This window comes from Diadema antillarum, unplaced genomic scaffold (genome assembly GCF_040938485.1).
Source record: "Diadema antillarum isolate AM-2024a unplaced genomic scaffold, OU_Dant_1.0 scf00000029, whole genome shotgun sequence".
Classification (NCBI taxonomy): domain Eukaryota; kingdom Metazoa; phylum Echinodermata; class Echinoidea; order Diadematoida; family Diadematidae; genus Diadema; species Diadema antillarum.
In genome coordinates this window covers 9235750-9256575 of record NW_027270918.1, presented here as the reverse complement: position 1 = coordinate 9256575, position 20826 = coordinate 9235750, and the positions used below count along the sequence as shown (strand labels likewise).

The 20826-nt window shown below is 38.7% G+C and overlaps 1 protein-coding gene across 1 annotated transcript; it reads right to left on the bottom strand.

The window, feature by feature from the left end:
• Positions 1 to 1300: 1300 nt before the first annotated feature.
• Positions 1301 to 20246, bottom strand: LOC139737651 (alkaline serine exoprotease A-like). Its single transcript, XM_071648330.1, has 8 exons — positions 20139 to 20246; positions 17655 to 17801; positions 14305 to 14437; positions 12572 to 12684; positions 11963 to 12104; positions 8250 to 8434; positions 6203 to 6374; positions 1301 to 1431 (listed from the first exon to the last, which is right to left on the bottom strand). The coding sequence occupies exons 1-8, from the start codon at positions 20244 to 20246 to the stop codon at positions 1301 to 1303; spliced, it is 1131 nt and encodes a 376-aa protein (XP_071504431.1).
• Between the last annotated feature and the right edge of the window lie 580 nt (positions 20247 to 20826).

Here is a 20826-nt window from a genome sequence, read left to right as displayed (position 1 = left end):
AAAATATTGGACTCGTCTTCGACTCGTCCAATATTTGTGCATAGCTCGTCCAATATTTCCCTGTGTTAATCTCAAGGCCATCCAATATTATATAATTGTTAAACTCTAAACGCCATTTCGAGTGGATTACAGCTGCGATATGCATTTGCGCATGCGCATTTGTCATCTTTGTTTGCTGCTTGATCTGGTGATATTTTGTCACACTCTCTCCTCTCTACATCCTCCTCCACTCCCTCCCTATCTCTCCCTCTCTATGAGACAGTGTGAAGCGTGTGAAAGACCTCAAAATGACGTCATTACGTTTCAGTCCACTCGGTCGTCGCGATCGGCCTCGAGGTCCTTTGTGGATCCACACAGACAAATGGGATGAATGGATTGCTTACGAAAAAATGTTCCTGTTTTAATAATGCCATACTTTAATAATAGAGTGACAAGCTTAGATAAACGTCATCGACTTGAGAGTGCTGGATTTGCAGCATAGTCAGATAATCTGAATGACTGGAGGAGCATCGATATCTGAAGGAGGGTTATATTCTACAGGTGTTGGTTTTGTTTTCTGGTTTGGGGTTAGTTTCTCTGCATGAAAGTATGTGTAGTTAGCTATAGTTCTTATAAAATTTATTTGTATCTTTTACGTGTAGGAGTTGCAGAGACTGATTTGAGAGTGTAGTGCTAACCTTTGTTTGGTAAACATATTCTTCAGAGGGGGTAGAGTATCTTGCTATATGTGTTTTTATGATTTTTCGGTATATAAGAGAAAATATTTCATTTCTAATTGGAAACCGAGTCTGCGCTTTACATTTATTTTTTGTTTCACCATCCTTCCAAACAAACTCACGCAAGCGTAAGAACCAACACATCACGAAAGGTACTTCTCACTTTGCTTTAAAGTGTTTTCAGTATCAGGTTCTATGATTTTGCGCGCAATATTATGTGACACGACTAATCTTTTGTCAGAAACATTAATAACGAAATGGCACAAACTGTTCACTGGTATGACGCAATTCCATTTCATTCAGTTGCATGTACAGATTTGCCTTTATCAATATCTTCCATAGCTTATGGTCAGGCTTTGAAAAATTGATCAACAGCTATCATTATTATCATTATTATTATGATTATCATTATGATTATAATAATTATTGTTATTATTATTATTATTATTATTATTATTATCATTATTATAATCTCCACATCTTATGAATTACACGTGTGCTAGTGTTGTAAAGAACCCAATGTCAAAATGGATGTTATCACATTTTTGTTCCTCGCTGTAGGGTTAATGAAGCTATAGTTAAATCTAGGAGCAGTAGGCCAGCAGGTTCGGAGCTGCGTTTGGATTGGCCACCACTCCCAGCGTTGCCGAGCTGGTGATCTTGTCGTACACTTGCTGCGCTGAGTATCCCTGGCCCAGCAACACAGCGGCAATTCCTGGTGGAAATATGATTAAAAAAAAGGGAGGCAACCGCACAAAAAAAAAAAAAATGTTGATACATGTATTCGCGTGAGCTCTTTTACTGCCCTTATACTCTTCGACAAGCCTTTAAAGATCTGTTCTGTGCTACCATTATATTTTTTGTTTTACATTACACATCACAGGAACTGATTCCCCCCCCCCCTACGATCACATCTCAATTCAAAAGCACAAACAATATACAACAAGTAGGTGACTTATCATAACGTAAGGGGATGTTTCAGTTCCTTTGTACTGTAGTCGCGCAACTGGTCACATCCCGAAACTGTGGCACTTAATAGACCAGAGTGTACACAATACTCCTTTCCTTCAATATTTTAAAGGGGATGGCTAGTGACTGATCAGTGGGAATCAGTGGAATGCTGGGGATGGTTGTTCCAATCCTTTCGGGATTCATTTAAGAGCTACTTTTTTTATATAGGCCCTATCTATTGTTGTGTGAAAATTATTTGCTTCAGAATAGGTTCATATTCAAGTAATGTGCAGTTTAATGTTTCCAGGTTAGCATGCCTGTACAGTGACGGGACATTAAACTGCACATTACTTAGAGATGAGACCGTTCTGAAGCAAATAATTTTCACACAACAATAGATATATAATGTACTCTCAAATGAATCCCACAAGAATTGGAGCAATCATCCCCCAGCAATTCCCACTGAGTCCCACTAATTAGTTTCTAGCCATCCCCTTTAAAGGGATGGTACAGTATTGGTAGAGATGAGGATTAGACTTTAAACTTTTTGCGAGATACCAAGAAGCCACTTATGAAATAATATGAAAGAGCATACCATTCAGGAATTCAAAGTTTATTTGATCAAAAATCTGTTTTGGAATGGCCGAGACATCCAAAAACAAAGTAAAACAAAGCGATCGTAATGAAAGGTGAATCACATCTTCTGATAGGATTGCTCTTTTTCTTTTGATATCTCAACCATTTATTTCAAAACCAGTTTTGTCAAATAGTTTGTATTAAATTCCTCTTGGAATTACATGCTTTTTCATATTGTATAAGAGCTTTCTCTTTGTCTCATCAAACTGTAAGAAACGTGAAGATTGGTCTCAACCAAAACTATACTATCCCTGTAAGCTCTGAAATGGAAGTTGTCAATTCGATTTTATAACGCTATTCTATTTCGCATACTGGATCCAGAAAATATAGAAATCTGTGCGTAATCAGATTAATAAAGCATTTGATATAACATCGAGGAATTCGAATTTTATCCGAAGACTCGAAAATGTCGCGAATTATTCAAAGCTATATGGATACGCTCGAGAATTACCTCATTGATATCAAAGTATACTCTCATACAGGTATCCCACTGAGTCATAATGGGATGTGAAAACTATGTGTGTGTGAAAACTATTTACTGGTTAATAGGGTCCATTTCCGGACGAATGCAATTTACCCTTACTTCTGCCCTCCATATCATGCCATGTTTCCCAATAGTTTACAAACCTTTTTGTATATATGTGTGTGTTGTTTGATCTGTCTCTAACATTCCTTTGTAAAATCTTATTTTGTCTATACAGTCAAACTCGGATACCTCGAACTCGGATAAGCCGAATATCGCTTACCTCGAAGGCAAAATGAAAGTCCCGATTGTTCCTATGGAGTTTTCGTGTTTTAAAATTCGCGTAGCTCGAAAAAAAACTAACTCGAAGTTCGGTTACCTCGAAGGGAAATCTCATGTCCCGATCTTAATTAACTTATTGTTTTTCCCAGCATGTTGCTCGAATTGAAATTGCAAACATCACTCAGCATTTCCGATGAAGCGCGCGTGGACAGCGAAGACATGTCACAAATCTTTTCACACTCGATTGTAAATATTCTGAGCCCCAGAACGATCGTGCGCTCAAATACCCGATACACAGCTGATAAGGAAAATCCCCAACACCTACTGTACCTACACACGTACCCGGAATGCATATACTTGTAGTAGCAGCCGTGCAAATGGAGAGCTTACAATAGCACTACGCTCTGTTTTGATTTGCGATCGTGATAGTCATGCCGTGCGCGTACATTTCTTAACCGTCGTGGCGCACCTGCTTAGGTGTTAACAGTTATATCTTTGGCATTAATCAAGGTCCACTGTCCAAACATCAATCTCCCGCTAGTTTTTTTTTTTTTTCCTTTCACGAAGTTTGTTTCATTAATTCTCCCCGAGAACGCAAGCTCTGAATATTTTTTTTTCCAGCAATGCGATTATGAAGCATAAGTGTGGTATATGATCTGGAAGTATAGGTCTAGCATAATAAAGAATAGTATAGATATGATTTAACAACAGTTTATTTTGATAAATTTTTGAAGTAACGGAATAATACGCTTTACGATTTTCAGACAAAAAAAAAAGAAAGAAAGAAATCATCATGTATTTTACCCCTGTTTTGAATTGAATCTTTTTTGAGTTTTCGGTATTTTTTTTTTCTTTTCTTTTCTAGCACAATCGTCAAGGCCCCCTAAGATTGTTTCGCTTTTTTTTTTTTTTTTTTTTTTAATGCGAACAATCCTCTTCGGTAAATGTTTATGATTACAGCAATAGCACTGTCCTCAGAAGCCATAGCCGGAATCTGATCTAGCGATATCACTCACTAGTAGCCCATCCTTAATGTACTGTGCTGCACTTATTCAGGGCTCGACACTTACAGTGGCCCGAGGCCACCAAAACGCACGTCGGGCCACCAAAAAAAAAGTCGGATGTTTGCCTTTACTTTTGGAGATGAACAGCGGTAACAATCGGCCCCGAAAGTTGCTACAATGAATGTCGGATGATTGCTTTTGATTTTGGAAATGAATAACAGTAATATTCGACTCCATACGATACTAAAATAAATGTCGGATGTTTGCTTATACTTTTGGAAATGAATAACGGTAAGATTCAGCTCTGTACGGTGCTTAAATTAATGTCAGATATTTGATTTTGCGTTTGGAAATAAACAAGGATAACATTCGGCTCCGAAAGATACAAAAATAAATGTCGAACGATCCCTTAGACGTTCGGAAATGAATAACAATAGTATTCAACTCCGTATGATGTTTGCTTTTATATTCGAAAATAAATAGCAATGACATTCGGCTCCGGAAGATGCTAAAATAAATTTCGAATGTTTGCTTTGACGTTCGGAAATAAATAATAATATTCAACTCCGTACGATGATAATATATGAATGCCGGATGTTTGCTTTTACGTTCAAAAGTACATAGCGATAACATTGGGCTCCGGAATAGGCTAAAATGAATGTCGAATGATCCCTTTTACGTTCGGAAATGAATAACAATAACATTCAACTCCGTACGATGATTAAATAAATGTCGGATGTTTGCTTTTACTTTCGAAAGTAAATAGCAAGAACATTCGGCTGCGGAAGATTCCAAAATAGATATCACAGTCATGATTGCTTTTACATTTGGAAGTGAATAGCAGTAACATTCTGCTCCATACGATGCTAAAATAAATGTCGGATATTTGCTATTATACATTTCGAAATTAATAACAGTAACATTCAGCTCCATTCGATGATAAAATGATTGTCAGATAATTCATTTCACTTTTGGAAGTGGACAGCAGTAATATTGGGCTCCGTATGGTAGTAAAACGAATGTCGGATGTTTGCTTGGAAATTTAGAAATGAATAACAGTAATATTCTGCTCCGTATGATACTAAAATAAATAACTGATCGTTGCTTTTACATTTGGAAATGATTAACGGTATCGCCTGCTGACTGTGAGTGCTGCTGGTAGACACATGGAAGACCGGTGCGTAGCGGTGCGACATTGCCGTCGCTCCCTGTAGCTCTACACAGTCTTGGTGAGCTACATGTACACCCATAGTTGTGCGAAATTTTAATAGTTTGCAAAGCTAAGACTGATTCTTGTGTTGGATATTGTGTACGAGATGATGAGTTAGAGAGAGAAAAGGAGGAAAAACGAATAGTGATCGAGGGGGTACCTACGCCGACGCGACAATGTACATTCAGCACGCATGTTCTGCAACCCTGTCTTGCGCTCGATTACGTACCGGTATTTTCTTTTTGTTTTTATGGTGATTTAAGTAATTTAATTGTTCACCAGAAAACACTGATGAAAGAAGAACATCGATTTTCATTCAATTCATTCATATTAAAGTCGATTCAAATCCAATTGACAAGCATACAAACAATCGGTAGGCACTGTAACAGATACCATGTTGAACATCGACAACAATCGGATAAGTCGAAGAAAATTCGACGTACGCGTACCTCGAAATTCGCGTACCTCGAACCAATTTCTTCAGTCCCGACGACTTCGAGGTATCCGAGTTTGACTGTATATGTCTTAACATAGTAAATCATGTTAACAATACCGATTAAATTACAAAGAATCACATTATTGCTACAGCGCAAATGTTTCTAAACTGTTCAAACGGGTTGTGGTTTGTATGTTGCATTTCAACTTCTTATGATTTACATAATGCAATAACAAATATAGAATCTGTATGATTTGCTTACCCGTAATATATTGTCTACGGGTTAACTCTCGTTCTATGCTGTTATGAATTATACTCTTTTTGTGTTAGCATGTTGACTGAATTCGTAAACGGCGCACAATGTTGTTGTAACTCTGCTTGGGTTTATGCTTTGTATCGTAATTACGTGTTGGGAATAAATTGATTTTTTTTAACCAACTTTGACCAACATCATCATTGTAATACGTAATATACATGTATATTTTTTTGGATGGTCCTTCTTACCGGCAACATGAGGACAGGCCATGCTGGTCCCGCTGTAAGTCCTGGTCCCGTCGTTAGAGTCATGGGCCAGACTGATGATGCTGGAGCCGGGAGCGAAGAGCTGAACGCATCGGCCGTAATTGGAGAAAGACGACCGAACATCATACCTGTCGGTCGACCCGACGGTAATGACCTGCGCCGAAAGAAGGAAGTAAAGTTGTTTGCTAAAATGTACCATAAAACCAGGGAGGTCCCACCTCCCTGATAAAACGGACTAGAAAGCCGATTGCACGCACATAAACACAAAAAACAAAGCATGATGCGATGGGCATAGCTTATCACAGACGTGTGAACGCGACCTGCCTCATGATGAGGATTCGTGAAGCTACGAATCTTATTCTATTTAAGTCAAACAGTACTCAGCTGTTTGTTAAACACTTCATAATTCCTTCAGCGGCACAAATGCCAAACAACATTATTCAAATAACCTTTGTTACACTTTTGACACACGGTCTTTATCTTTATGACTAAAATTCATTATAGCAGCCAAGAGAACTAAAAAAAATGCTTCTATAATTATGGAATGACAATCTTCACTACAAGATTATTAAATATATCACTTCTTAGGTCTCTTTCTCTCTCTTTCTCTCTCTCTCTCTCTATCTATCTCTCTCTCTCTCTTTCTCAGTGTAGATATAACTCGAAACATATTAAAATCAAACACAGACACCCGTAAACTCACCCCACGCACATGAATATCCACTTATTCATTTATTTGTTTATCTATCTATCTATTCATCCATCTACCTATTTCTAGTATTGGAGAAACCTGCTCACGGGTCATGACTTCTTTTTTATGCCTCCGCCACAAAGTGGTGCCGGAGGCATTATGTTTTCGGGTTGTCCGTCCGTCCGTCCGTCCGTAATGAATTTTGTGGACATCGTAACTAAAAAACCTTTTGAGGTATCCCAATGAAACTTGGCATGTATGTGTATTAGGGAGTGAAGTTGTGCCTATCAACTTTTGGGTGCACATGCACAAGGTCAAAGGTCTAAAGGTCAAGGTCAAATACGTAAAATTTCACTATTTCCACCATACCTATGCAATGCCTAAAGACATTTTCTTAAAACTTAATGTATACATGTATTACCCAATTAAGATTCTCTGGTAAAAGTTTGGGGTCACGAGGTCAAAGGTCAAAAGGTCAAGTCAAAATATTAAAACTTCACTTTTTTCTCCGTACCTTGGAAATTGTTCACGGTATCGTCATGGAACATACATGTAGTATATATACATGTACTGACTGGCAGTGATTATCTAGAGAATTTAGGGTTCATGGGGTCAAAGGTCAGGGGTCAACGGTTAAGGGCAACACTTCAAAATTTTACTATTTCCCTCATATTTATGCAATGCCAGCAGGATTATTTTTTTTTTTACACTTGGTGTATGTATGTATAATCTAATGGAGATTCTCTGGAAACTTTCTTTTTTTTTTGCCTCAAAGGTCAAAAGGTCAAAGATCAAGGGAGAGTGCTGAACTAACTTTTTCCTCCATATCTCAGAAGTGGCTCAAGTTATCTTGAAACTTACTACATATTTATGCATGTTCTGCCTGACAGTGATTATCCTATATGAATTTTAGGGTCAAAGGCCAGATGAAAATGGTAACAATGTACTTTTCAATATATACAGAAATTGCACTTTTTCTCCATACCTTGAAAATTACTCAATGCCTCAATGCATAAACTTATGAATGGGTCAAAGTCAAGTTAAAGTCCTTAAATCCCCAAACACATGCTCTTCTATTCTTCCCATTAAACCTAGGTCAAGGAAGGTGAACATTCAACACATTTGTGACAAGTGTCATTTTAGTATTTTGCCAATTTTGTGAAAATGTAATCACACATTGTCCACACATACTATAGACCTATTAGGAGAATCATACATTATGGCGGAGGCATACCAGTCGCCTTAGGGACATTTCTAGTTTTTTTGCGTTGGTGTTTCGAGAGCGAAAGCAAGAATTCACAGTAGGTTTGTAAACATTATCTCAACGAGTAATCTTACGTCGGGGCTGCCAGCGGGGGACTGGAGGCAGGCATCCGCGTTGCTGTTACCAGCCGAAGTGACAAGCACGACACCGAGTTGCTTGGCCCTGTTCGCTGCCTGGAACTCGCTGGGAGAGAAGAAACCTCCATACGACATCGAGGCGACAGCGGGCCTCTTTCCTTCTGTCGCTATCCAATCCATCGCTGACAAAAACAAAAAGTACAAAACATATGCAAAAGTACAGCACATAATGTGTTTATTTTACAAATATCACATTTTACTAACATGTATTTACGAAACATGTATGTTGGTATGTTATAATAAACGTGTATTTTTGTGTATAAAAGATACAAAATATCGTTTTAATGATACAGTCAAATTTATTGATTTAGACATTTTCACCCACATCACTCAAGTAGGGCCTATGTTATATGAATAAACAAATGGATAGATGAAGGAATGTATGTAGCCTATATCGTATAAAGATTAGATTCATGTATGCAGATATACTACTTTAACATGAATGACAAGAATATACACTTGTACAAGATATGTTATTTTTGAAAGGTGCCAAACTTCACTGTAGCACTACATTTGGAAACGTTGCACACAAACACAAACACACACACACACACAGAAGGAATGACTTGAGTTTGTGTTCTTTTCTTGATTTCGATTCACAGATAACGTCCTATTTATTCTTTTTGCTGTCGTAAGCAGGCCCGTAGCCAGGGGGGGTGCGTTGGGTGCGTACGCACCCCCCCAAATTCTGAAAGGTCCACTTTTTCATAATAACGGTTTTTAGCAATTCTCAAGATAACAATCCAAATAAATATAAAGACACATTATATGCTACGTAAATGTGGAAGAGTACGTTAGAATGTTAAAAATAATTGTACGAAACCCTTTTGTTGTATGAACCATCGGATCGTCCCCATGCACACAAACACAAATGTTATGTATCAATTTGTGCGAGCTATTACATATTGAAAACTTTCGGTCATCTGCGAAGCCGCGCTTCCGCGCGAACGCTAAGACAACACGTAAAACGGGTCAAAAATCGACGCATTTTACCACAAAATCTGCCATAACTTTTAAAGTGTTTAAGAAGCAAACTTGGGGCGCCCGGATTCTGAAAGTGGACACTTTAGGGATTATTTATGTGTATATATCTTTATTGTAACATTTGTAGCAGTGACGCAAATTAGATCAGAAAAGTACCTTATGAGTAGAATTGTCTATGGCGAACAGTCCAAATTTGACGAATTTGAGCATATTTTTCCGTCTTGCAATTCTTCCAGACGGGATATCTCGAGAACGGAAGATCGCACAAACTTGGGGCGCACGGTTTCAGAAAGTAGAGGTTCTGCCCATTTTTGTGACATAAGAATCTTGTCCATTGGTTGAGCAGTCCTGACGCAAATTTGCAGTAAAGCTAAACTACCCATTCACAATTGCTGTCATAGGGAACGTGTACAATCCATACAGAACTATCACGTGACGAGACTACCAACGAAAATTTGAGCCGTTGACCTTCACTGTCTGCCGTTGTCAGCAGTGTGAATTCCTGTGATTTCAAGCTTTTGTTTCTCGCCAAATATCATTTTCAACGCAATATCCAGATACAGTTGTGTGTGAGACATTATCTGGATACGTAGCAGCCTTATTGACAGCATAACTGTTAAGTTTGGGAGCAAAAACGACCAAAGTATCACACAGTACTTCAAGACGTATTATAGTATACAAACGATTTCTTGAGCTTGCACCGTTTCAGGCTCTGTTCTGGATACGGCGGTAGAAACTCATTCTTTTTTGTTGTTTATTTTATCATTATTTACTAATCTCTTTTCTAACTTACAGGTAGCGGATTTCTTTGCAGGCCAAATTCGGAAATGTAGTGTTGATTATTATTTATACATTTTCTCATGTTGTGACAGTTCTATTGGTTCTCATTTTAAAGTGAGCCAAAACCTAAGAACATTTTCACTTATAATATCCAAAGAGTATTATGCAGGCACGCAAACTCATTTTAGTTGTATTTCATTTAAATGTAATGGGTAAGAGGGTATGAGAGAGAATGGAAAGTGCTGAGCTATGAAGTAAAATGGTAAAGTAAAAAGTTTGTCAGATAGTATTACAAAAGAAACTCATTCCTTTTTTGTTTGTTTATTTTATCATTTTTTACTTATCTCTCTTCTAACTTAAAGGTAGTGGATCTCTTTGCAGCCCAAATTCGAAAATGCCTAGAGACAGTTAGTAACCAAATATGCTACTATAATTTAATAAATAAGAAATAACCATTCCAGTATGTATCTTAGTGTGCACAGTAAGACAGATCAAATCAAATAGGAAAACATCTGAGCACTAAGCCTGAGGTCTGAATTTACACTCAACTTCTTCCAATGGCTAACGGATGTTTAATTTTTGAATTTCACTGACCTCCAAATTTCACAAAGAAAACCGTCTTAGCATGATGGTTAATATGACATTTGACTGATATTGGAGATGTTTGCGAATCGGATCTACTACCTTTAATATTATTAAATCTAAAATGATTATTTGAAAGTTCGGAAATGCTGGTAATATCCTACCACAAGGAGGCAAAATATAAATGGTTCACATTTACAATTCATTTTGTTTTAAAAATTTTCTTATTTATTTTCGTTTTTGACAAACTCGCATACCAACGGCTGATATACTGTATAGTAAAGTGAATGTTTCATCTTCCAAACAGCATCCAATGGGATGGAAAACTCCAACTGAAAGGTGGACACCGTGACCATACTCGCTAAAGAAAACGCGTAATAGGGGTCGTATTTTCTCACGGATTAGATGGAAAGTGTGATGTACGAGCGTATATAATCAAAGGGTATCAAAAAGGCCGAAATTTGGGAAAATGGTATATTGTTCAATCATGATGAAGTACTTCTTTAGGGTGCAGGAAACATTTAAGGAATACTTGTTTTTAAGGCCCGAAAAAATCATATGATCATTACTCGTTTAGGGGCCATTTTGAAAGTCCATGTATATGAGCATGGTGTCCACCTTTTAATTGTGGCTACCCCTCCCGGGACAGTATCAAAGGACCGTTTTGTTAATTAACGCAATCCCCCCTTCCTTTAAAAATCCTGGCTTCAGGCCTGCTAACGCGGGTATACAATAGAAAAAATAAAAGTTAAAACACCACCAGGAAAATCACTATTCTCAATTTTGCGGCGCGCTACGCGCGCAGAGTCTCGAACACAATTAAACTTTGCAACTTCCTGGCAAAATGAGTTTTTACTATTTCCTAGATGAAATACCGTAACGCGATTGCATGCAACAGACAAAAATACAAATTTCCTCGAGACTTTAAAACGTCATTAAAACAGTCAAAATTCACAATTTGCGGCGCGCTTCGCGCGCAAATTCTTATACAACTTTTGTAGTTCGGTCGCCCAAAGAATATATATATATATATATATATATATATATATAATTGTGTGTGTGTGTGTGTGTGTGTGTGTGTCATCATTGGTATTGGTACCGAAGGTCCGTTTTTTTAGTGACCGCACCCCCCCCCCCCCCCCCCTTGAAAAATCCTGGCTACGGGCCTGCGTAAGTGTGAAAAAGCAGGAAAAATGGGTTGGTAATTCGTGCCTATCATATTGTATTGTTTGCTAATTTCTCCACGTCTGAGTCTGAGTGAAAAATATGAATCAAAAGATCAGCGTTGTCAATTATAAACGTACCTGCAACTGAGCTGCTGATCAGTCCGGATCCAAAGCAATCGAGAATTCGAACCCCGTAAACCGTGGCCTCGCGAGCGATGCCGTACGTGTTGCTAGCCGTCGTCCCTGCACAGTGAGTTCCATGACCGTCGCAGTCTATGGCCTTTCAAGAGTTCGACGGTTAACAAGTAGAAAGGCTGAAAGCATGAGTGATGTACATTGCTTCCCAAGAAGTTTATTCTTATAGATATAGCATGTATAGCCACTGCGCAGGCGCAAGAATATTCCGTTAATTAAAAGCCATTTGTTTTCTGCATCATTATACACACGCCTACACGTGATGATCATACCCATCAGTACACAGCATGTACAATCATAATCATTTGATTATGTGTATATAAAAAAGATACATGCATGTTGTGTATAAATACAATTAACACGATGTTGTAAACAATTATTCTGAACATTAGTTTCACACGCACATGTATAATGTATATTGTTATAATACATCGTACTTTTTTCTCTCTGAATTTGTATCTATAAGAATGTGCTACTGGAAATAAAATCTCACTTGAATTTGAATCTGAATTTGACGCAATACAATAAAATTAATGCATATAGTCTCCCTACCGTGCCATCCTCGTCCACAAAGTCCTTGATAGCGATAGCCCTACCACCAAAATCCTCATGATAAGGGTTGATCCCGGTGTCGATCACGTAGATGTGAACACCCTCTCCATAGCCTGTTTTAAGTAGGAAAAATGTAAATGCCTGTCAAATTGATACCTTATCACTCAATCATTTATTTGTGAATAGATTAATTTCCCGAGGATCATCCTATAGGGCAATCTGATGTCGATAATGACATTAAAAATTGCGTGTGCGCCAGAATGATGACAAATTCAAGTGAAGCCAAGAAGAACTTTTTGTTCTTCCGAAGAAGACACACTTCCTTACTTTTCATAGGTCTGCCCAGTCCGTTAATCCGTGACAAAACTAGTATCGAGCCAGTAGATGGGGTTTACTCGGTGCTTTTACGTTATGAACGTATCATATGACAGTGTGCTTTCAAGCGTGTGTTAACTTTTATGATTGTCAAGGGAACAAAATGTGTCTGTAAGTACGTTTTTCATGCACAAAATCCTCAGCATACATGGAGCATGTGTACGTGCGTGTGGCTGTTTGAAAATAACCAGCCTTGCAATCAAAGTGTGAAGAATAACAGTGGCATGACAGCAATAAGTTAACTTAAATTCCCGGTATAGTGTGTACTTTTGAAGCAAAAAGAAAAATAGGAATCGTATAATGATGAAAACTGAGCCGGAGATTGGACGAGAGAATTCATAACACATAAATCTATGTATCTTATGGGTTTAGTTATAAATATTCTAAAACATATGTTATCATATGGAGAAAATCTGAAAATTACCGCTGGATATGAGGTGTCCTGAAGACATTCAAAACAAGAATGAGGGTCTCTGCTTTAATGCGTTCTTCCGTCTCAGTGGAATCCCCCCATCGTTTGATATAATTACTGTACAGTATATCTTGGAATCTTCCACGTGTTGGACTTCGAATGTTATAATTATAAGAAGAATGATTCTCAAAGACGCTCAGAGCCTTGCTATGATGTTATGTTGTTATGATTCATGCTTACAAAAACTTATCATTGTCCTAGTATACACTACACTGACGAAGGCCCGAGGCGGGTTGAAAATTTTGTGAATAAAAACCTTCTTATTGGATCTCCAGATGGCGTATTTGAGACTCATTCTTATATTATGTATATATATACATATATATATATATATATATATATATACAACCGGATTTCCGCATTGACAACTTTCAATATGATTAACTGTCTGAATGCTGTTTCATGGTCTAAATAAAATAGCATCTTACCTATTTCTTGCAGAAAACCCAATTTAATTTAATTTGGTTGAGTGGTCACAAAGAAATGTGGATCGTTGTAAGACATGTCTTTAAAGTTTAGCACTTGGATGCTCTTGGAACTGCATATTACTTGTAATGTGTGGACACAATGGACAGAACTTCTGGAGGGAAGGGATTCCTGACATGCTCTACGAGAGATCCTCATTTCTCTTTGACCACTGAAGCAAATCGGATGGGAATTACTGTAAGGTGTGGTTGATAAGTTGCAGTAATTCATACCCTGAAACTGTCTTTAGATTGATTCACTATTTGTAAACTCATCGTTACGGAAAGTCACGTGTTGTTATTATTTTTTTTTTTTTTGCATATGGTAGAGGGAGAACAGAACAAGGAAACAGAATGACGTCATCAGAGGAAAGAGATGAGATGCTATGTAGGGTTGTCTAACATTTTGACTGAGATTTTACCATCAAGGGTCATATCGTTGTTCAGTTCATTGTCCCTCTGGTCGATGCGGTCGATCCCCCAAGACCCGACCACTAGGTCCTTGTGAATCATCTTGTCCTGCTCGACGTACTCCACGCCGGGCAGTGAGAGGAGCTAAGACGACAGAGGAAGACATTATTACAGCAGATACAATTCGAGATAATACAATCATCTATCACATTCCTTTCCATGACAGGGGCGGATCCAGGAATTCCGTAAAGTGGGGTGGGGGGCGCGCGAAAAATTAGAATATATATATATATATATATCTGATGCCACTTTCGGGTTTAATCAGCTGACAAGCAAAAACAAAAACAAAAAAAAAAGTTCCGTGCAAATATTCTTTACAAGAGAAAGGGAAGGGCGCACAGTTTCATTTTTTCTTTTGATTTCTTTTATTTTCAAAATAATTAAAGAGGGGTGCGCGCCCGTTGCGTTCCCCCCCCCCCCCCCCGATCAGCCACGTATGAGCACTCTATGCACATGAAGCGGGTCTCCTTTGCAACCTTTCATCAGATAAGATATTTTTTTGAATATTTCACTCAAAGTGTGCACCAGATCGTTGAATTTCAATTCAAAATATGCAAAATCTCTCGTGCTTGGGAGGGGGTACCCCCCTCCCAAACCCTCCCCCTCTGTGCCTCTTTCCCTAGCTTAGTACACTTTTTAGATTTACAAACAAAATATGAATAAATCTGAGTGCACAAGACTTATCACTTATATTCCGAAAACTCAAGGTTCCCTCATGTATAAGGGCAATTCCCCTTTTAATCGACCCTTTCCTCCCTCAGTCCCCCCCCCCCATCAGTTTTTTTTTTTTTTTTGTTGTTGTTGTGATTTCCCAAATGTTGATTCCATCAAATATGCGTATACGAGATATCTCAATTTCAACCTTAAAAAGGCAAAAGCTCCATCGGAAGGGAAGGGTGGAGATAACACTCGCCCACGCCTTCTCCCTGGTCGCCCACCCCTCCCCCCCCCCCCCCCCCCCTTCCACCATGCATAGAAGTAGACTGTGGCTACACCCAGATCGCTTTATTTCAATTTTAAAAACACAAAAGCTCCGCGAGCGGGAGGGGGAATCCCCCTTCCCCTAAGCTCTACCTCACTAGACTTTACACATACACACAGATGGTGCTCATTCGGAATAAGAGCTAAATTCCGTGATTTTAACACTTCGATGAAAAAGTATTGCAGCAAAAATTGCACCAGATCGCTGAATTTCAGGTCTGAAAACGCAAAATCACCTTTGTGTGGGATGGGATATGCCCCTATCTACACCCTCGTGTGCATGCTTTTTCTGTTTGATTGCTGAACTGCAGACAGCGTTCATGATATTCAGTGTAAGAATTAGCACAAGAAGATTAAATGATACCATTTTATAGGCAAATTGTTCAATAATGATCTACACTAAAATATACTGCAACCTTAAACAAGTGGGACTGTTTCAACTCGTTAAAACGCGCAAAAACATGCATCAAATTGCACCATTTGCAACATCAAAAATGCAAAAAGTTCTTACCGTGGGAGGGGGGACACCCCCCTCCCACACCCTCCCCTCCCCCTCGCTCGCTCCGCTCGCTTGGGTTCAGTCGCGTTCATGATATTCAGTGAAAAGAATTAACACAAGAAGTGTATTTAAATGATACCATTTTATAAGCAAATTGTTCAATAATAATCTACATCAAAATATATTGCTACCTTAAACAAGAGTGGGACTGTTTCACGTCGATAAAACGCGCAAAAACATGCATCAAATTGCACCATGTACAACATCAAAATGCAAAAAGTTCTCACCGTGGGAGGGGGGACACCCCCCTCCCACACCCTCCCCTCCCCCTCGCTCGCTCCGCTCGCTCGGGTTCAGTCGCGTTCATGATATTCAGTGAAAAGAATTAACACAAGAAGTGTATTTAAATGATACCATTTTATAGGCAAATTGTTCAATAATAATCTACATCAAAATATATTGCTACCTTAAACAAGTGGGACTGTTTCACGTCGATAAAACATGCATCAAATTGCACCATTTGCAACATCAAAATGCAAAAAGTTCTTACCGTGGGAGGGGGGACGCCCCCCTCCCACACCCTCCCCTCCCCCCTCGCTCGCTCCGCTCGCTCGGGTTCAGTCGCGTTCATGATATTCAGTGAAAAGAATTAATACAAGAAGTGTGTTTAAATTATACCATTTTATAGGCAAATTGTTCAATAATTATCTACACTAAAATATACTGCTACCTTAAACAAGTGGGACTGTTTCACGTCGATAAAACGAGCAAAAACATGCATCAAACTGCACCATTTACAACATCAAAATGCAAAAAGTTCTTACCGTGGGAGGGACACCCCCTCCCCCACCCTCCCCTCCCCCCTCGCTCGCTCCGCTCGCTCGGGTTCAGTCGCGTTTATGATATTCAGTGAAAAGAATTAACACAAGAAGTGTGTTTAAATCATACCATTTTATAGGCAAATTGTTCAATAATAATCTACACTGAAATATACCGCTACCTTAAACAAGTGGGACTGTTTCACGTCGATAAAATGAGCAAAAACATGCATCAAATTGCGCCATTTGCAACATCAAAATGCAAAAAGTTCTTACCGTGGGAGGGGGGACACCCCCCTCCCACACCCTCCCCTACCCTCGCTCGCTCCGCTCGCTCGGGTTCAGTCGCGTTCATGATATTCAGTGAAAAGAATTAACACAAGAAGTGTATTTAAATGATACCATTTTATAGGCAAATTGTTCAATAATAATCTAGACTAAAATATACTGCTACCTTAAACAAGTGGGACTGTTTCACGTCGATTAAACGCGCAAAAACATGCATCAAATTGCACCATTTACAACATCAAAATGCAAAAAGTTCTCACCGTGGGAGGGGGGACACCCCCCTCCCACACCCTCCCCCCCCCCCCTCGCTCGCTCCGCTCGCTCGGGCTCGGTCGCTTCGCTCCCTCGCAGACTAACCGCCCCCCCTAAGATCAAATCCTGGCTACGCCGTTGCTCGTATTTCTCACCGTACATCATGCTGATTCCGATCGACTCTGATAATGCAAGGGTTGCCGGCAATATCCTGTGTCCATACATTACCTATTCATTTATCTATTTTCCCTCTTCACCACATATTCTCAGAAAACGAGAAAAGTACAATACATTTTCGGCGACGTGTCAAAGGTCACCTATACCCCACTACCCAGGTTCATGAGAAGAAACAAGTTGCATACTCATGCAATTGAAATGGTTATGTGTCACAAATCTGAGCATGTTCATTCCATTGTACGTTTAAGACGATGGCAACGTTTGATCTCTGTTCAGGCCTTATTACCATTTGCCTTCCATTGATGTCGTCGTCGAGCTGGACGACGAATCCATTGATGACGGTCCGATAGCGACGTTTGACCAAAGCCGATATCTTCTGAGAGTTGGCAGCCGTCGTCAATCGATCGATGATGCCGTCTACATTTTCTCCCTCCTGAGAAAGGGGACAGCACCAAAAGTAATAACGATAGTAATAATAATGAAAATAATAATTATTATTACTATTAATAATAATGATAATAATAATGATAATAATGATTAATGTTATTGTTATTATTATCATCATTATCATTATCATCATTATAATCATAATGATAATAATAATGATAACAAAATAAATAAATGATAGACACAGGAGTAAAGTTTTGAAAGCACTTTTAAGGAATAAGCTGAAATGCCAACCCCCCAAAAAATGCAAAATTAGAGTATTAAGACAAACTTGATTTTGAACCGAATGTGTGATTATAAATCTTGCCGGAGGCTTGCTCTACCTATAGCAACAAGTAAGTGACTTCCTGCCTAAAGAACTTAATGGGGTGAAGCAGGTGCATTAAATTATTACAAGACTAAAGGAAAGAAACATCATAAATTGCAAGACATTACACAAACGGTCTAAATTTGACTATGCGGTTAATACATAATGTCACAGATGGAGAGATAGAATGAAAGAAAATATCCAAATCAGATATATTCCTCTGATTTGTGCTCCGATTTTAATGGAGGTTCTATACCATTCGTTCGTTTGATTTTTTTTTCTTAGTCTATTCATAAAAGCCGTCTTGATCATCAGTTATAATTGTGATGAAGAATTTTACTTTCATTTGCCTTTGTAATAAGAAAGAATGAGCTCCACCAGTGCTGCACAAAACACGTCGGGTACATATGGGAGTTAACAGGTGTATGTTTACTTCTTTTAAAGGGCTAGTTATGACGTGGAGAGAGAAAGCAGCAGTGTCGTTCGCTTTGTCTGTGCACACAGATATGGCTGTATGGGGGATCAAACTTGCCACTATTCTGAACAATCCAAAGGCAAAAGTTATTTACAGAAATTAGAGAAGGGATACCTTTTCTGGTTCTTTTAACCGTTTTTATATATATTTATATCAGATACATGAATGATCAGTCGACGTCTTCATGGCCTTGGAAACCAAATTCCTTGACCGTTAATTGTTAACCGTGTTTTCTAACGGTATGTATTAATACATAAATAGATATATGTTTGAACAACATGGTACGAAAGCCTAAACCTGCAGTGAAGTATTGGAAACAGGGGAGAAGCAAGTTTATGCAAGATGTCTATGCTATAATTTTATGTGCATTGAGTATACCATAGAAGTAGAAGGCGAGAGAGACATTTTCCCGAGGCTTGTCGTTTTTTGACTTAGTGCTTTTTTATGACGAGAAATTTACAACGTTGCAAATTGTTCGAGATGAAGAGATATTATGACTTCTTAACGAAGCTTTGTCACAATCTCGTCTCTAACTTAAATAGAATTTTCTTCTTTAGTTTGTCCTAAACGGCGAGTTTAGCAAGTCATATTCTAGACTTCTCGTCGTGAAGGCGCCGTGTAAAGATTTAGCGAATTGCCTTCTCGCAGCATGTTCATGCTTCTTTATGAATCCAACGCAGTGGCTTGTACTTTGTACAACCGGTATCATCTCTAGCCAAACCAAGCAAAGTCAACAAACCTTATCGGACACCAACGACCAGTCACATGACGTAGGCGTACTTAGATATTAGTTACTTATAAGATCTGTAGTAGTGTCAAGATGGCTTGAGTTCAATTGGACCAGGCACGCAGCTGATTCATGATATTAACATGGTAGCGGAAAGTATACTCAAATGAACAGAAGCACCAACTGACAGTCATCGTGTAGTACTTGATAATACTCTAAAATTGACCGGTTCATTTCCGGTCAAATATAAAAAGAACAGAAATTACCGTAAATCATATCGAAGGAAGTCCTGTAGAGCACGAACGTATTATCAGCCTAGTTCAAACAGAATGGGATAATGTTGCGATAGGCATTTACTTCGATGACATTGACTACGTACCGAAACCCGAATCATGAGACCCTTAATATCGAAAGAGGATAACGTCGCCAGTGTAGCATGTTCTACGTTATAACTGTGAGATTATCTTATGGTTGCAGCATACACCTCACAATGATTATCTATTTTTCCAAAATATTTGCTTGATCTGTGCTTAATAATGGGCTAAAAGTGGTGGAAACCTGTTTTTCTTACAGGTTTTTCTCATGCAGTGCCACTACCCATGAACAGAGAACACGCAGAGATTACGCGAATCGACGTGACTATAAAGCTTGATATTGTTACCATTTGGTGTTTGTAGCACCTATAATTTTGAATAGTGGAGAACATGTAGAATCATGGCTTCTACAGATATTTCATTTCTCTTTTATATCAACTTTAGAACCGCTGTCGTAAGTACTCGGGTCTGTGACAAGTTTAATCACACGAACAACTGACCTTCAACACGACGATGTACTGGCCTGTCACACCGACGTCAGCCGGGGCGTCGTAGAGCTGCGTTCCGGTGGCCGCGATGGCGAGGGACAGGAGCAGCAATAGTCTCATGGTGGATGTTATAGAGCAGGGACGGCTTGAGAATCAATTCATAAACTCACTGCAGCAGGAATAATTAAGGTAAAATGTATGTTCAACTTTAGGTGCTGATAGCCGTTAATGATTTTTCAATGGCAATATTAGCGTTTGTCACATCTTGCAATCTTCTTCTGAATCTTATTACCTCATCACAGTTTCTTTTATCATAAATATTTGTTTGAGCCTCTCGGAGCGATTCACCCTATACAGTAATATGGCAACAGAAACTCAATAACACTTTACAATTTAATAGTACACACCTATAATTCACGCCGGGCTCCAACAAAATCGGTTAATGTGAAACGGCGCGATTGTCAAAAGTTCGACAACCGAGGGTTCTTGTGCTCATGGATGCTAAAAATGAAATAATTATGTAGATTGAAGCTAAGATCGTACCTGATATCATACCAACAGCAATAAATGCTTTGTATGGCATATCTTTCAAGATTTTCTGTGATCTGCGCTTCAGTAAAAAAAAAAAGGTGGATTAAATGAAAATGATTCTGGCAGTTGCTATTCAGTTATGTCTCACCTGGTGAAAAAATCTAATTCC